The sequence below is a fragment of the Pleurodeles waltl genome, chromosome 8 (assembly GCF_031143425.1).
Source record: "Pleurodeles waltl isolate 20211129_DDA chromosome 8, aPleWal1.hap1.20221129, whole genome shotgun sequence".
NCBI classification, from domain to species: Eukaryota; Metazoa; Chordata; class Amphibia; order Caudata; family Salamandridae; genus Pleurodeles; species Pleurodeles waltl.
This window is the reverse complement of record NC_090447.1, coordinates 123,359,842-123,376,979: the sequence shown is the minus strand read 5'-3', so window position 1 is coordinate 123,376,979 and position 17,138 is coordinate 123,359,842. Positions and strand designations below refer to the sequence as shown.

Here is a 17,138-nt window from a genome sequence, read left to right as displayed (position 1 = left end):
TATGTTCCTTCTTGTTTATTAGCACAGAAATTCAGGCATGGCAGGGGCTTTCAAGAGGTCTGCAATACTCAAACCTGACAGCTATCCTTAATATACAACTTTTTTGTCAACAGAAGGATTTTTTGTCAACACCAGGATATATTTCAGGTTAGCAGATACATTTAATGGCCGTGCAACAAGAAGGTTCTACGTCAAGTAAGCTTGGATTTCCTAAAAACTATCACAAAAAGTTCCCCAACTTATTTATGAAAACAATGCACATGGATATAGCTGCCTGCTCAGTCAGTCATCCTTATTATTTTCAGCAATAAGCCATAACAATAAGTAAAACTGTACAGATATCAAGGCTGAGATAAAATATGCAATACAATTAGTAACGAAAGGGGGAGATGGAGGAGGGGAAATCATAAAACTACTTTAGCAACGCTAGATCACCTTGTCATTTTAAAACAGTACTAAAAGAGCAATATCTAGCCCAAATATTAATTACATCCATCCTGAGGTTATAAACTATTTCAACATTTCATTTTCAAACAACAATACTAACCACGGTTCTGAGCAAGGCGGAAAATATCAAAACAGTCTTGTTGCTAAAGGCAATTGAAGAACACAGGAGTAACCTACACTTGTGGTTCCCAATAGGGCCCCCATAACCATCCTTTGTCAGCAAATAACGAATAGGAGTCCCTTGTCTCATCCTTGCTTAGTAGGTATACAGAGCAAATCCTCACTTGGATCTTAAATTCAGAACAAAGGGCAAGTGCATCAGAGCAAAATAAGAGAAAAAAGTTTCCAGCATGGTTTGTCCTAGATAAGCGGCCGGAACAGGTTTTCTACTCCTACTCCAAGCAGCTCAAACATAACTAAATACAGACATAAACATTAAGGATGGGGGGGAGGGGGGTGTCATCAGTTCTGAAGCAAAGTGCAAATACATTACATGCTGATGCTGAAAACTACTTAAAGGGCGCTAACCAGTTACAGCGGTGAGTTTAGTTTTTTTGTGCAAAATAACAGAAGTGGACCAGTGAATCACAACCCCCAATCTCACAGTTACATAGCTCACTGAAGGTTTGCTTGCATAAAAACATTGCCATGTACACTTTGATAGGAAAGCCACCCAATCTAAATTTAAAATATAGAGTGGTAAGATGCAATCCAGATAACTCTCAAACCCACACAAGTGCTTAATAGAAAGATAAGTAACAGCTACCCATTTTGTTTCATGATAGATTTGTGAAGCTCAAAATCAGTATATTTTACTGCACTACAAACATATGTATACATCATTTCGCGTGGACTGCAATTCTCAACAATCAGTATACATTCTAGAAAACTGAGCAATGTTTCAGTTGTTTGCTTTGCAATATTCACCGAATTTCGGAGCCCAGCAGTTACTTTCATGTTAGAACCAGTCACTTGGTCTAAAAACTATTCAAGACCTCATTATAAGAACACTACCACATACCTTAGCCCAGGTCAGAACGTGCCCCCGTACAAAAACACAACTGCATTTGTTTAAAAAAGTGGTTTGCAGAGTAATATATACTTTCGGTTTAGGCACAGCGTTTGACTAAAATCCTCACCGAGTAAACTGGTCTTTATACATAGGTTAGATTAATTGTGTAGTTGATTCAATATTTTATATTAGTACACATTTTCTTTATTAAGGTAGCTCACATGCAGACCATTATCACTACTGGCTTTTAAGAACCGACTACCAAATTTAGAGCGACGCTGTTCAACCGCAGGCTAGCATGTGACTAATGTATGAAATGAACGTGCATGGTGATTTTAAGATTGCCCTGATAGATAATCTGTAATATTGTCTGGGACTGACACAGCTTTGAACCTCATTTTGACAACATAAATCGGTTTTCTGTGAAGGAGAAACCTGTCTATGCTTGGACTGGAGGCACTACGTGGCTGCTGTACAATTGAAATATAGGGACAGGCTGCCTTTAGAGATGGGAATAGGGAAAGTGGAGACCTGCAGTTAAACAACTCTGAATGTGTGAATGAAAACCATGCTGGGAGAAGGGGGATTGGAGATTAGGTTAAGCAGTTGGTGTTTTTTCTTTCATTAAGCCACTTTCAAAGTGCAGACATATGGTCAGATAAGAGGACAAGGGCATAAGGATAGCATGATTTGCACAGGATCAAAACATTTGGTAAAAGCGGAGACCCAAGACTAATGCAGTACTGCTTGGTACATTTTATTATACAAAAACTTGTTATAGGAGGCAAAAGAAACCGAAAGTGAGAAGCTTAAGGTCTTATGTAAATCATGCTCTTCTAGCAATTCAGTGGATCAATCAAGTGTCCTCCGGGTGCAACGTTCTTGTCACAAATTATGTAAACTCTAATGTGTGGGAAAACAACAATCAAATTGACAAATTACCACCAAGCAAGGCTCACTACCATTAACCAAACATGTCGACAACACCACCAAACAAATATGGATGATGAACAGCCTGCAATCAGCCTAGCTGACAACCTAGGTCAACGACCCCCAAGCTGGGCAAAAAGAGAGCACCTATAAAAGAAAATCACCAAAACCCAGAAAGATGGAGCACATGAACTGAACTGGTTCCCGGCAATTGTCTTCAAAACAAATCCTACCTTCCGGCTAGAACTACTGACCAAGGTCTTTGAAAACTGCTACCTTACATCCACATAATTCACAAAAAAGGAAAAATCTTGGAAGAAGTATGTGAATGTGCATAAAAACTCAATCTTATGCACTACTTTCAGACAGAGCTCATGGAAAACATATGAACCACAGATAAGTTTGTGGCCCCTGCCGTGCTGGTCCACAAATCATCAATCAAGAAGAGACCCAAATACGAATACTTTATCGACTTTAAGAAGGCCTTTGACAACATCAATAGAAGACGACTCTGGGCAAAGTTGAGTAAATGGGGCCTACCGGACAAAACCCTCAATCCAATAACTGCATTATGCTCTAACAGCTGGATTCAAGTCAAGGTAGGTACCGACTGAACTCTGTTCAAAAAAGTATTTGTCAACAATGGACTGAAACAAGGGTACATGTTGGGCCCTTTTTTGTTCAAGCTGGTTGTCGCTGATATGGAGCAGACAACTGTAAGCCAAAGGTCATGCTCATCCAAACTAAATGGGCAATCACTACGTGTTTTGCTGTTTGCCAACAACAGCTGTACTTGACTACACCATAAATCTCCAACACTTGCTCGATAATCTTCAGTTATTTCAAGTGGAACAGCTAGAAAATGAACCAAGAGAAAACCGAAGTAATTATCTTCCCAAGACCCTATGCAACTCAACTCGAACTAGGGCCCCATTCCATCTCTTGCTCAAGCTACTGCACGTCTGGGGGTTGAAGGTCCCTCTTTGGACCACCGCAATCAACATATGCAAACGCTAACCATCAAATCAGCAGGAATTAGATTTGTGTTCGCAAAAGCAGCACAACATTTGACCTTGTTACCTTACAATCGACAATACTCAATGGCATACAAATGGTGCCACCAGGGGACCTCAACATACCCTATGCTACTTTTAAACATCTTCTCAAGAGATGTTTAGTTTTAAATTCCAGAGCAGTGCACATGAAGACACAACAGGCAAAACAACAAAATCTGGTTACAGTCATCACACATGAAAAGCTGGCACTACATAGGTATTTAGAACTTGCTTTCTCTTGGGAAACAAAACTTCACTTTCTAGGACTGTGCCTCTGATTTTTCTATGTGGGCCAGGCAGTGCAAAAATGTAAATACAAAAGAGTCATCTTTGCCTGCAGTTTTTGTCCATATTTGCACATGTCCTCTATGTGTGTTCAGCTTTGGCTTGAGAAAGACTTCCTGAACCAACTTTTTTTATGAAATGAGTATAAGAAAATGTGCATCCCCTATATTATAGTACTGTTGTCATAGTACAGATTACAGGAAAACTAAAAGGTTTGTTAAACTAATGGCCAATGTCCTTGACGCTACTGTCAAATTATATTAAACTAACTAACTCCGATTCCAATGCTGATCTGTTTTAAAAGATTTAGTTTTTTTTTAAAGATATATGCGTCTTTCATGACATTCATTGATTTGGCCTTTTATTACAGCAATCTGTATTTAAGTTTATTTATGGTGTGTACATTGTCAATACATTCATTTTGGAATGTATTTTTTACCAAGTACTATATACAGTTTTATGTTTGACTTTGCTTGGTTCCAAAGCTATTTTGGTAAATAGACTATGAGAGAGAGCACTGTCTACTCACCCTATCCCAAGGTAATAGTCAAGAGTTGTTTTTTCTCCACACCCTCTCAGATTTTAAGGTGATTCCGAAGACTCCTAATCTCAGGCAATAATGGAGACAGAGAAAACAGCAATCAATTTAGCCAGATAGAAAGGACACGATTAAAAACACAACCTCCAACTGGAGCACACCCTTGTGTGGCAGTGGCCCTGATTAAAAGTTCAAGGTTCTACCTTCCCACTGTATTGTTGGCCCTGCCAATATTCACAGTTCAGTGTTTATTTACAGCATGTTTAAGTGGTAAAGCCAGGATCAGAGGATAAGGTTAATGGTGGTACCCTAACAAACTGTCCAACTCAGTTAAGGTCATGTCAAGGTGTATTTTTTGTAGCACTCACCATCTGTACTGTGCATACTTCCAAGCTCTCTCTTCAATAGTTTCACACAGAGGTGGAGCATCTACCCTGTAGCTTTTGAGTGCCATTAACAAAGGCAGACCGTCCTTTAGTCAATTATATTTTTTTGACATAAAGTATAGCGAGGAATCATACACAGTAGTATGGTGTGGGGGTTTCAAGTCAATGCAAGGCTTTGGTAATTTCCAAGTTATTGTATAATACCTTCTTTTTCTATAGTGCTTCATTCCACATTCCTCCTTTTTCTAAGTTATGCAAATAACAAAGTTACTAGTTCTCAATTTAATGGTACTCAATCGACCTGTGTTGTAGGAGAAAATAAAATACCACTGAACATTTGTGAACACATTTTTCTGGGAGACCCTTTGCCAGAAATGTGAACTATTGCTCTGTTACCTAGCCACAGCCATTTGCAAACCTTTAGTTTACTATAGCCTCTGACCGCGGTCTCTGCGCTCTCCTCTGCTGCCTCTGCTTTGCTCCTCGTGTCTACTGCCCAGATGCAGTACATGAGGCCACCGGTTCTATCCTGCGATCCACCTGGACTGGCTCACTGCCTTGTGTTATTGCTTTTTGTAAAGTGTTTTTTTGTAATGTGTAACTATTTGTAATGTGTAACTATAGTCTTGTTTTTCTGGACCCTTATTTGCCCCGTTCTGTTTTGCCTCCTAGCTGGCTCTGTTCTTGCCTGTTCTTTGTCTCTTTTATCCCCACCATTTTCCCTCCCCCAGCTGGTGCCCTCCCACCTCCCTGCCAGCCCCTCTAACCTCTTAGGAGTTGCGCAGCAGGCACGTTGAAACCGCACCAAAGACAAGAATGTCTGCGCCAGTCCATGCCTTGATGGCACCCAGGGCCAAGTACCCTGGCCACACTCATCCCAACAGATACTCCTCTGCAAATTTCTGTGCTCTCAACCCTGGACGCAACAACTGCTGCCTCGCATCACCCTGCCACACAGCAGGACCATTCACCTGCACCCACTGCAGATACTCCTCCAACCTAGGACTTACCGCTATCACTGCCACCAATACCTCACCACTCCTGCTGACCGAGACGACCTCGGAACAATTCAGGTGCATCCTGTTCAATGCCAGATCGCTTTGCAAACATGCAACCAAAGTCTGGGATACCATCTCCCCCTCGCCCCTGATGTAACCTTCATTACAGACACCTGGCTCTCCCCCGTCTTGGCCCTGGACATCGCCATGGTAACATTCCAGGCTACAAAATGAAACACCGTGACTGCACCAACAGGCATGGAGGCAGCATTGCCATCATACACTAGGACTCAATCTCCTACATCATCACCAGTGACAAAACCACACCCATCATGGAACACATGAACTTCCAGCTCTATGCCGATGACAAAGCCACCATTAAAGGCACCCTCGCATACAGACCACCAGGACCAAGAGCCAACCTCAGCAACTCCATCACTGAATTCATCAGAACGCTCGCCATTGAATCCAAACACTGCGTCTTCCTGGGAGACCTCAACTACCACCTGGACGACCCCACAGCCACCGACTTCACCGACCTACTGGAAAGACTAGGCAACATCGGCCTCAAACAACTGGTCACGGGCCCCACGCTCAAAGCAGGACACACGCTGGACCCCATATTCACATCCAGCAACAAAATCAGCTACAGCTACTCCACTGAGCTCACCTGGTTGGACCACTACATCGTACACTTCACCCTTGCCGGATCCCCCGTACCGCCCCCATCTGCCCCCATCCACCACAATGCCCACTCCTGCGGCTGGACCAAGGTCACTCAGCAGGAATGGACCAATGCCCTCAGCACTTCACAGCCCAACGTCACCACCAACTTGGATCAGGTAGCACAGAACTTTAACAACTGGATTATCAGAGCTGCCAACCTGGTCGTCACAACTAAACCAGCCAAGACCCACAGAACCACCAAAAAAAGCCAGCTGGTACACCCCGGAACTCAGGAAATCAAAACACAGGTGCAAACAACTGGAGAGAAGATTGTGCACCAGTAAGAACCACGCTGATCGAGCCACCTTCAAAATGTTCCTTAACGACTACCACCACCAGATCAAAGCCACAAAAAGGAGGCCCTGACCTGCGAGATCGAGAAGAGCAGCAAGAAAACCAAGGAACTCTTCACCTCTTCAGAGAGTTTGCCTGCCCATCAGCCATCGAACACTTCTTCCCTCCCTTACAAGAACTCTGCGATGCCCTCGCTAACCACTTCCACAAGATAGAAACCTTCTCCAGTAACTTCGATCCATAAGCCTCCGACCTCCACAGCATCCCATCAACCTCCACCGCTGACCACCCCCTCACTGCATCGAAACACCAAACATAGCCACATTCATGAGCTCCATCCCCTCAGGAGCACCCACCGACCCCTACCCCCACAGGATCTTGAACCTCAAAAGAAACATCAGCCACCAGCTACCCTACATTCTCAACACCTTTTTAACCACAGCCACTTTCTACAAGACTGGAAACACTGAGAGATCAGATCTCTCCTCAAGAAGCCCTCTGCAGACCCCAGTGAGCTCCAGAATTACCACCTGTTCTCTCTCTCTGCTCCTGTTTCCTGCCAAAGTCCTGGAGAAAGGCATCAACCTCCAACTCACCCAACACCTGGAGATAAACAACAACCTGTTAGACCCCTCCCAATCAGGCTTCAGAGCCAATCACAGCAACTCTTATAGCTGCAACAGATGACATCTGCTCCCCGCTCGACAGAGGAGAAGCAGCCGTCCTGATCCTGCACAACCTCTCTGCCACCTTCAACACTGTCTCCCACCACACACTGATCAACCGACTACACCAGTTCGGGATCAAAGACAATGCGCTCAGGTGGATGACATCCTTCCTCGCAGGACGCACCCAGAGGGCCCGCTTCCCGCCCTTCATCGCACAGGTCAAGCACACCATTTGCGGCATCCCCCAAGGCTCCTCCCTAAGCCCAACACTCTTCAACGTCTACATGACACCACTCGCAGACAATAGGAGAACGTACGACATCAACATCATCTACGCTGATGACACGCAGCTCATCCTCTTGCTCTTAACAGACCTCACCAAAACAAAGACCAACTTCCGCAACTGCATGAAGAATGTATCCATCTGGATGAAGGACAACTGGCTGAAGCTCAACACGGACAAAACTGAGGTTCTAATCTTCTGCAGACACTCAACCCTCTAGAGTGACTCCTGGTGGGCAGCAGAGTTTGGACCCACCCCACACAGATCATGCCCGAAACCTTTGAATCATTCTCGACAAGGAACTCTCCTTGAAACACCAGGTCAATGCAGTTTCCTCAGCCTGCTTCCATGCGCTCTGCATGCTCCGCAAGATCTTTAAGTGGCTCCCCATCAGCAGGAGGAAGACAGTGACGCAGGCCCTCATCACCAGCCAACTGGACTATGACAACACCATCTACGCAGGCACCACCCCCGAAGTCATGCCAAGACTCCAGACTATTCAGAACGTAGCTGCCAGACTGATCCTCAACCTGCCCAAGAGAACCCATATCACCCAGCACCTGAAGAACAGATGCCACTTCAAGCTCCTGACCCATGCCTACAAAGCCCTTCATACCAAGGACCTGCCTACTTGAACTACTGCCTTCACCTCTGCCAACTGGCCAGGTACCTCTGCTCGGCACACATCGCCCTCGCAAGGATACCACGTATATGCCACTGCTGTGCCGGAGGATGTTCCTTCTCGCTGCCAAAGCCTGGAACGCCCTCCACCTCCACACCGCACCCTCACTGAACCACTTCAGAAAGGGACTGAAATCCTGGCCTTTTTAATAAACACCTGCAGAAAGCACCTGGATACCCACTTGGGTGACAAGCCGCGCTATACAAATAGCGCCTGATTGACTGATTGAAAGAATAATTGTTTGTTGTTGTGTTTAATATTGCCCCACCACAAAAATTATTTGTCAAATGCGATCCAGAATTTAGGGTGAAGATGCTTGACAATGAAGCAGAGAACCAACTTCCAGAAATTTCGGACAGGGGGCCAGACTCCTAAAAAAACAAAATGTAGTCAGAGGGGACCTGGCATAATAAAAGTTTTAACATCTCTCACGTATAGTGTGAGGACATGGTGAACAAGTGCCAAACAAAGTTACTTGTCAACCAGCCCCATACTTCTCCACTATTGGTGGGGGTGGGGGGGTGGAGGTGGGGGGGGGGTGAAAAGTGAGCTAGTTAATGAATCTGTTACTTCCCTTACGCTTAAAGTATTCCAGAGCCTAGTGATTCCTCTTTGTTTTGCACATGTACATTTCCTATTTATAAAAAGCACTGTCTGTTTAATGATCAAGCGATCAGCCACAGACATGAGCATGAAGCCTTCTTTAGGAGGTTAGCCTTTTAGTAAAATAGATGGTACAGTGCACTATTCCAGAGCCAATGACAGAAAAAGTAGGTGTTCTGTTTGCTTAGTCAGGATCTTGTGACCAATTCTGCCCTTGGGGAGCTTTGTCGTAGACTTAGAGGGCAGCTCCTAAATTGCTGAATTGGTTCTTTGGCTAATGTTGGAGGGCAGGAATTATTTATTATTCATCCTTGGGCAATTATGCAGAAGGCCTGCTGAACACATAAGACATTGAAGACTGAGACTGCTGAACCCCTTATCCATTTGTCATTAAAGAGGTAGTGGGGTGATATGTGATTGTTAAATTGGGTGAACTGAATGAACTTGAACTGTTAAAGAAAAAAACACTCAGATTCCTTTCTGCTTTCTTATATTTCTGGTAAAAGGTTACCTTCATGCTGTAATGAACAGCAACATTATATTATAGATAAATTCACATGAGCTTAATTAACTGCAAAAAGAATGGCTATATTATGACCAAACTACCAATTAATCCAGAAGTACCAAATATGCAATAAACCTCAAACTACACCATGTGCCTCACGAAACATGGTTTCCAAAACACTCCAGTGCTCCTTTTGCATGTCTGCCAGTCTCACATTCTGGCACATACTCGATCATCTCTTACATTATCCTTAAATTTTCCACAAGAAGCTGTAAACTCCTAAACTCTGCTAACTATTGCTCTATTTAAAGTCTACCATGACTAATTGCCTTAAAATTCCTCAATATGGCTGACTTACTTCTTGAGTTATAAATTTGGTTTATAATAAATTCAAGTTTCTAAACATAGTTGTGTAGATCTCAACTGCAATTTAGGCCATTCCCATGGCTTTATATTCATGGCAGATCTCCAGACAGACACTTAGAAGGTTCTTTGAAGTAAGAGGCACAAAGTAGCCACAAAATACCTGTAAAAACCCTCAAATTGCTAATTTTCTAAACCAGGAATGGTCTAATTTACACGGTCCCACTAGTACATAGTCACTTTGAGGGTCAACATACCTGCTTGCATGAGGGCGACGTGGGTCAGGCCAATGACATGCACACGGTACCAGGTATGTGTCAGCAGATGAAGCACACAGTGGAAGACGAAGGCGCAGCCCATCTCCACGGCGACTCCCTCTGCCACGCTCGAATGAAGATGGGGAGTGCACTCTGGCTCCACTGCACCGTGCACCCGGGTAAGCCCCAGCTTGTGTAACTTCGTGGCAGCCAGCCACGCTAGGGCGGCGGCAATGAACTGGAAGAAGAGCTTCTCGGTGGCTTTGGTGAGCGAGGATCTGCCGGTCATCATGTGGTGAAAGGTTGTGGATGGGCTGCACTCAGCACAGGTAGAGGTCAAGACATGCACCACAATGGTAGCATAGAGGAAGGGAAGGATGATGGGCTTATCAATCTTGCCCACCTCGAAAAGCACCCAGAACTCGTGCAGAAGGAAGCAGAGCTGGAAGGTAAAGATGAACTCCATTGCCAGGTATTGCTGTCTCAGCGGGATGACATTGCGCAGGTTGATCCTAATGTAATAGCACAGCATCACTGTGACCATCATCACCATCAAGGACAGAGACACGTCCTCGATCACGACCACGCTAATGGTGAAGGTGCCGCCCCCTTCTGCGTCCGCCATGATGTTCAACCTGGGCCGCAGGGTAGCCGCAACACTCAGGGGCGGCTGGCGTGACCCGGCCGTTCAAACTGTTGAAATAGGTCAAGCGCGTGCCACAGCAGTTGAGCCGCGCGCGGCAAAGGCCTCAGGCGTTGTGATTGGCTGCTAATGATTAGACCGCGTCGCTTTGGTTGGCTAAGATAACAGTGATGCAAACATGCGTGCTCAACCTGTGCGGTGATTGGACGGATGCTATTTGGAAAGCGCGTTCGCTTCGCAGACGTTCACCGGACCGGTTTTGGTTGAAACTAAGCTCAAACAGAGCGGGTCTGTGCGTCGACCTCGTTATGGTTGCCAAGGGCCGAGTATGTCAGTGTTACTGCTTTAGCAAGACGTATGTTTTACAACTAATCTAAAACCAATCCCAGAACACAATGTTGCGTTGCCTATGGTGCTGGCCTGGCAGCTGTCAGGTGACATGAGCCAACTTGCATACATGCCAACTTTTTGGAGCAGACAAGTGGAACATTTAAAAAAAATATTTAGGAGAATGTATTTTCCCCACTGGCTTATATTGAAGCAGAGGGAATCTGTCTGAATCAGGTCCATTGGTACGTATGGTTCAAAACACTCAGCATTTAAGTTTTGTCAGTTTAATAACATTGCATACTCTAAAAACAGAGTTTAAAATGCCACAAATTAAATGTTAAGGCGTGACCAGCATCAGCATTTTATTCTTGACAGTTTTACCAAACTCCGAATCGGGTTTCTTCATGCATGAATTGGGAGATGAGAGCCTTAAAATCCGCAGTCTCCCACCTGAATCGGGTGGGTTGGCATGTATGAACTTGGCAGCAGCAAATTTGCACCACCGGATTAATAGGTAGGATGCACATAGATGCCTGCTGAGAGGGAGACAAGCAGACAATTCACTTCAAAGAGCTTTGTAAGCACAAGCTCAGTCGGGGGCTGCGCCAAGGTTTCAGTCTGAATATGTGAAATTACCATGTCTTATGTACAACAGTGACATTTTATCAAAACCCAGCCATGATACACTTTCAGAAGAATTTCCTCAAATCGTATAATCTATGAACCACAATTGGAAGAACTATCCCCTAGTGGATCAGGTACAAGCCTCATTAGAAAAACTGCACACTTGTCAAAGGCTAAGAGACCACAGTTCAGCCTCTCTCAGCATAAGGACAACTCCAGGCCCTCTCAGTACTCAGCATACATGCTAATGTTTGGGTCCGCCTACTAGGGAAATTAGAGCAAGTAAAAACAAGGTCATTGGATCTTAAAAGGAAAGGTGACCAGAAGAGTACATGAGTGTTTTGTGGGGGCTTGGGGTCAGCTGCCCAAGCCCTTACATTGCCCTAATTTCCAACCTCACCTCCCCAGGTGGCTTTTCTTTCTATCTGAGTCTTTTGGAGGGCCCACAAGATAGCTACATAGGTTCCACACCTATACAGACACCTGTAGGTTACAGATTTGAAGCAAAGGATGGTCACCACACCTTTAGCCTTTAGATGGCAACAGCTAACACTCAAGGACCAAGAGATGGTTCAGACTGAAGCAACCCCTTACATAATTTTAGCTAGCTTGCTGTTACCTGCTTTCTGTCTCCCCAAGGCTGTTTTTTATTCAGTCCCTTCTAATTATTAACAAAACAAGTTACACCAGAATACCCAGTTAAATGGGTGGAGGCATTGGTCAAATACCTTAGTGTAGTATTACAGTGTGAGACAGAATTCTTGATGGGGCTAAATTAGGGCCCTGCAATGGATTAGCTGAAGTGCCGGATCAAGGGCTGGCTGAAGCTGCCTCTTTCTACAGCTGGTCCTCAGAGATGATAGTCCTGCTTAAATCCCTCTATCTATTTATAAACATACTACTTTTACTCAATAAAGCCTCCTTTTAAACCCTTTGATCATTGTTGAAAAGACTCGTTTGGGCAGATAAGTAGCCATGGATGTGAAATCTTGATGCTGCCATATGAGGGAGAGTGGTGTTTGAGGTGCCTGTTTGGTAGGTCATTGTCATTAAGCTACACGTTAGTACCACTCAGACAGACATTTCCCATGTCTTATACTGGATAGACAGCAGACTGATGACATTTCTCTTAGGTCACTCATACCCCGTTGGTTACAAAGGCCCTTGGTGGAAGATTTTACAGTGGCAACCAGATGCTGGGCTTGAACAACACTTTTAATTCACGTGCTGGAAGCCTGTTTTATACTCACCGGCAATCCCTTTGGCCTACAATCCACTATTACCACTGACCACAGAATAACAGGGACACTAGCAAAAGTGGCATTGACAGACCTGGGATACCTATATGCCAAGGAAACAAGTCTTACATTGGAGTAATTTAAGAGAGGGTGGGCTTCAGGCTCCCACTCAGCACTGCAATAAATATACTCACTCACTTCTGCCTGAGAAATATTGTACAGGAGAAAATGCCTGGGTTCGCAGAGCAACACCTGGACTTAAGGCATTAACACAACTAATTAGATTGGATGACACCACAAGATGGATATCCAGTCTCTACACCATAGCTTCTGCCTCAAAGGTAACAGGGTATGTCTGTGGCAGGTGGGGTTGGCAATCTGAGGCTGGGAAGGCACTGAATAAGATGAAGTGGCTATACTGCTGAAAACCAGCCAGGAGGGTCTCAATGAATCATAGACATAAGCTATTCTACTTTAAGTTTCTGCACAGGGCGTATTTTACTCCAGGGAGGCAACATATAATAGATCCCTCTAGATGTCATAATTGCCCACTGTGGTGCGTCCCATGTGGGACTTTTACATCTTGCCTGGTCCTGCCCCCAATTTTAGCTTAACAAAATGAGATTGTTCAAACTTTCTCGGTCATGGTAGGATACTAAGTTGCATCACCTGATGATGCGATTGGGGTGTGTGCTAAATTGATCCCGTATGGTGACTGGAGGTTCCAAACAATAGCTTTGCTGCTGGCAAAACACAAAATGATCATGAACTGGTGCAGGGGCTCTACACCTAAACAAGAGGACTGGCTAACGGACATGATGATGATGTGTAGTGATAAGAGAGACATGTATACATCCCTAAAACCGCACCCATCCAGGCCCCAAGATATATGGGCGCCATTAAGGGTCTGCCTTGCATCAACAAATGACATTGTGTGAGGCAGTGTGCTTCCAACTGTTTTCTGTTTAAAAAGGATTCCTTTAGCCAGCTAGCTGACGAGCTTTGGTTGATGCATCTGTATGCCAATGAGTGGTACTGAGACTTGAGAGGACTTTGGCAGCATTTCCAGCAACCCCAGAAAAAGCCTGGTGCTTTCTACTGATGAGGGGCTAAACCCAGAAACATGTGTCTAAAGATCTAGAGCACCAGCTAAACCCACCAAGGTGAAAAACAACAGACTACAAATTTAATAAGTGCAAATTTGTACTGCATATACCATAATGCAATGGGGCAAACTGCATGCTGGAGTGTGAGGCAGTGTGCTCCCAACTGTTTTCTATAGAATAGATCTCTCTAGATGTCATAATTGGCCACTGTGGATGCTCCATGTGGTTCCGAGCAAAAGCTTTGCTATTGGCAAAACATAGAATGATCATGAACTGGGGCAGGGGCTTTACAGCTAAACAAGAGGATTGGCTTATGGGCATGATCATGTTTAGTGATAAGAGAGCACTGATGGTACTAGTCCCCCTACCCTCCGCGGCCAAAGTGATCAATGCCTTAAAAAAAAGCCTTTGCAATGCAATGGGTCTCACGTTTACTAGAGTAAGAGCTATTAGCGTTGTAAATTCCTAACTGGACTTTTCTTGCCACATAAATTGAAAATGAAAAGTAAAACAGTTGACATAAGAGCTGATACAAAGCGTCACAGCCAGCATGAGCGTGAAGGAGAGACACAAAAAGTCTGCTCATGGTCAAACATATCAGCAAAATTACTGTTATCCATGTAACAGGGTCAGTGGCCAATGCGGTACCAAAACTGCCCCAAGGAGGGACAAATGTAAAGCATTTACTAATGATAACAAAGGATTTTTGAAAGGCAAGCCCATGAATGAGTGATAGAGATGGGCGTGCGGTGGGCACGGTTAAAAGCCCACTGATAGATTACATGTCAGAGTGCTTGCGCGCTCGACCTAAATGGGTGAAAGGAATAAGGGGAGAGTGCATGACAGCACCACCTACAGAACAGTAGGCATGCCACGCCATGCTGTCATCCCCACATCCAGGCCCATGTGATGTGAAGGAGGTAGAGGGCAGGATTGCCTCATGGGCACCTAGTGATGCTGTCCATGTCAGTTAAAGGAACAAGGCCTCCAGTGAGGGCTTCGGCATCCAGAGCATCTCCTCGTTGGGTGAGGGACATAGCCAGCAAGCGCAGTGTCACCTGCCATGGGTTGTGGTTCCCCATCTGCAGCCAGAGACAGAAAGTGCCCGCTGGCAGTTTAAAGACAGCTGCCCTAATGAAAGACCAGCAACAGAACCAGGCTCCACCACTGCCCACCCCCTACGCCCACTTGTCAGTCACAGCACTGCCACCCTTCAGTGAGTTGATGGACCCAGCCACAGCAGCACCGAGATAGCACTCCTGCATTGGACAGTTGCAACATTACTTCTGCGACACTTACAAGACAAATGGGGCGGTAAAGTGGTCACTGTTGCTTCTCTTTGGTGGGACTGAACTGTACGATTTGAGAATCTGCCCAACTCAGGTGGGGATACAGACTTAAATGCTGCAGAAGCGAGGCTGAACAGGCATTTTGACATGCATCTCAAACCAGACTATCAGCGGTTCAGACTGGATCGACAAATGGAGGATGAGTCAATGGATGTGTTCAGTGCACTCCTCAGGAAATAGGTGAACACGTGCACCAATAGCAACCGGCTGAAGAGATATGAGCCCAGATGATCCAGGGCTGCAGATCGTCAGTCCCGGGGGTTCTCAACCTATGCCAGTCAGGGATATCCCTGGAGGGCATTCTGGTTCTGGCATGTTCACACAAGCTGGCGAACAGTCGGGCCGATGACATGAAGGTGGCCACGATGACAGGTGCGACCCCCGCAAAGGCAGTACGTGTCGTGAAGGTGACAGAGGAACAAATCGATCTAATTCAGTGGCCATCAGTTTGTCTCTGTGCCTACAGTGTGCCAGGACTGTTGGATGGCAGGAGTGGCAACTGCATCCTTGAGCACCAGACACTAAACCTCCGTCCTGCTCGAGGGCATCTGTACTCCAGATGTGGGCGGATGAATCACTTAGTTAAGGATTGCCGAAACAAATGACAGGGGCCAAGACCAGGACAGGACAACGGTCATTCTACGACAGCTGTTGATCGATGAGAGGGCGATGGAGGGCCCCCAGAGGGTAACATGCAGAATGCACACCCCAAGGATGAGAACGACAATAACGGAGTATTTATAATCTCATTCACAGGCAAAGAGGGCAGCCAAAAAAAGGCCACCACCCATATGAACTGTGGATATCACAGGCACTTTTGTGAGGTCCTTGATAGACACTGGTGCCTCCTTAATCTCTCAAAGAAGGAGATTCAATGAGAATGACACATTACTCCAACAATGGATGACATTGTGGCAGACCTCAATGGCGCTCAGTGGTTCTCCAAACTCGAACTTAATGCCAGCCACCACCACTAGTTAGAGCTAGATCCAACTAGCCATTACATCACCACATTCTCAACCCATATAGGCCTCTGGAGGTTCCAGAGGCTTAACTTCAGCATATTCTCAGCAGCAGAGGTGTTTTAAAACACCATCCTTGAAACCCTCTCTGACGTGGTGCGGGTATTGAGCACCAGTGACGATATTCTAATCTTCTCGGATACACTGGAAGAACACACTGTGAGGCTCAGAGCCACCTTAAAGAGGCTGGCAGACTGTGGGTTGAAGCTGCACCAGCAGAAATTCTCATTTTATGAGAACTCAATAGAAAGCTTTGAGTATGTATTTTTAAGAGACAACCTGACCACCCTCTCTGAGCCGCTGAGGGCCCTAACGAGAACTGACGTCCCCTGGGAGTGGGACACCCGCCCTGACATGGCGTTTTGCCAAGTAGAGGAAGTACTGCTGGCAGTTGCTACCATGGCATACTTCATCCCTTGACATTAGGTAGAGCTGGTGGTAGATGCGAACCTGGTAGACTTAAGGGTGGTCCTCCTACAAGAGATAACCAAAGGGTTGTGAGTAGAGCACTCTCAGACACAAACTCAATAAATTCAAATTTACTGTGAGGCATTGGCCATCAGATGGGCCTGCTGCCATTTTCATTTGTACTTATGTGGCCAAATGTCCCACTGTTTGCGGGCACGCTTAGATATGTGCCTCCATAACTGCCGTTGCATTCTACCAGTGTGATGTATCGCCCTGAAGTGAATAACCCAGCGGACTACCTGTCCCGGTATCCTCAACCACCAGCAGGTCTGGAGAAGGCTGAAGACGACAAATGGGGCCAAAGAATTTGTTAGGATGTTCGTGCA

General features: G+C 45.4%; 1 protein-coding gene across 2 annotated transcripts in view; it reads right to left on the bottom strand.

The window, feature by feature from the left end:
- AQP11 (aquaporin 11) overlaps positions 1–17,138 on the bottom strand; it is a 162,635-nt gene that overhangs the window by 96,415 nt on the left and 49,082 nt on the right. Inside the window, exon 1 of one of the 2 annotated variants that reach the window (XM_069203917.1) lies at positions 10,033–10,706. The exons of the other annotated variant lie outside the window; for it this stretch is intronic. Coding sequence (XP_069060018.1) covers positions 10,033–10,657 — 625 coding nt within the window. The 5' untranslated portion in view covers positions 10,658–10,706. Of the gene's footprint in view, positions 1–10,032; positions 10,707–17,138 lie in introns of those variants that run through there. 2 annotated transcript variants of the gene reach the window in all.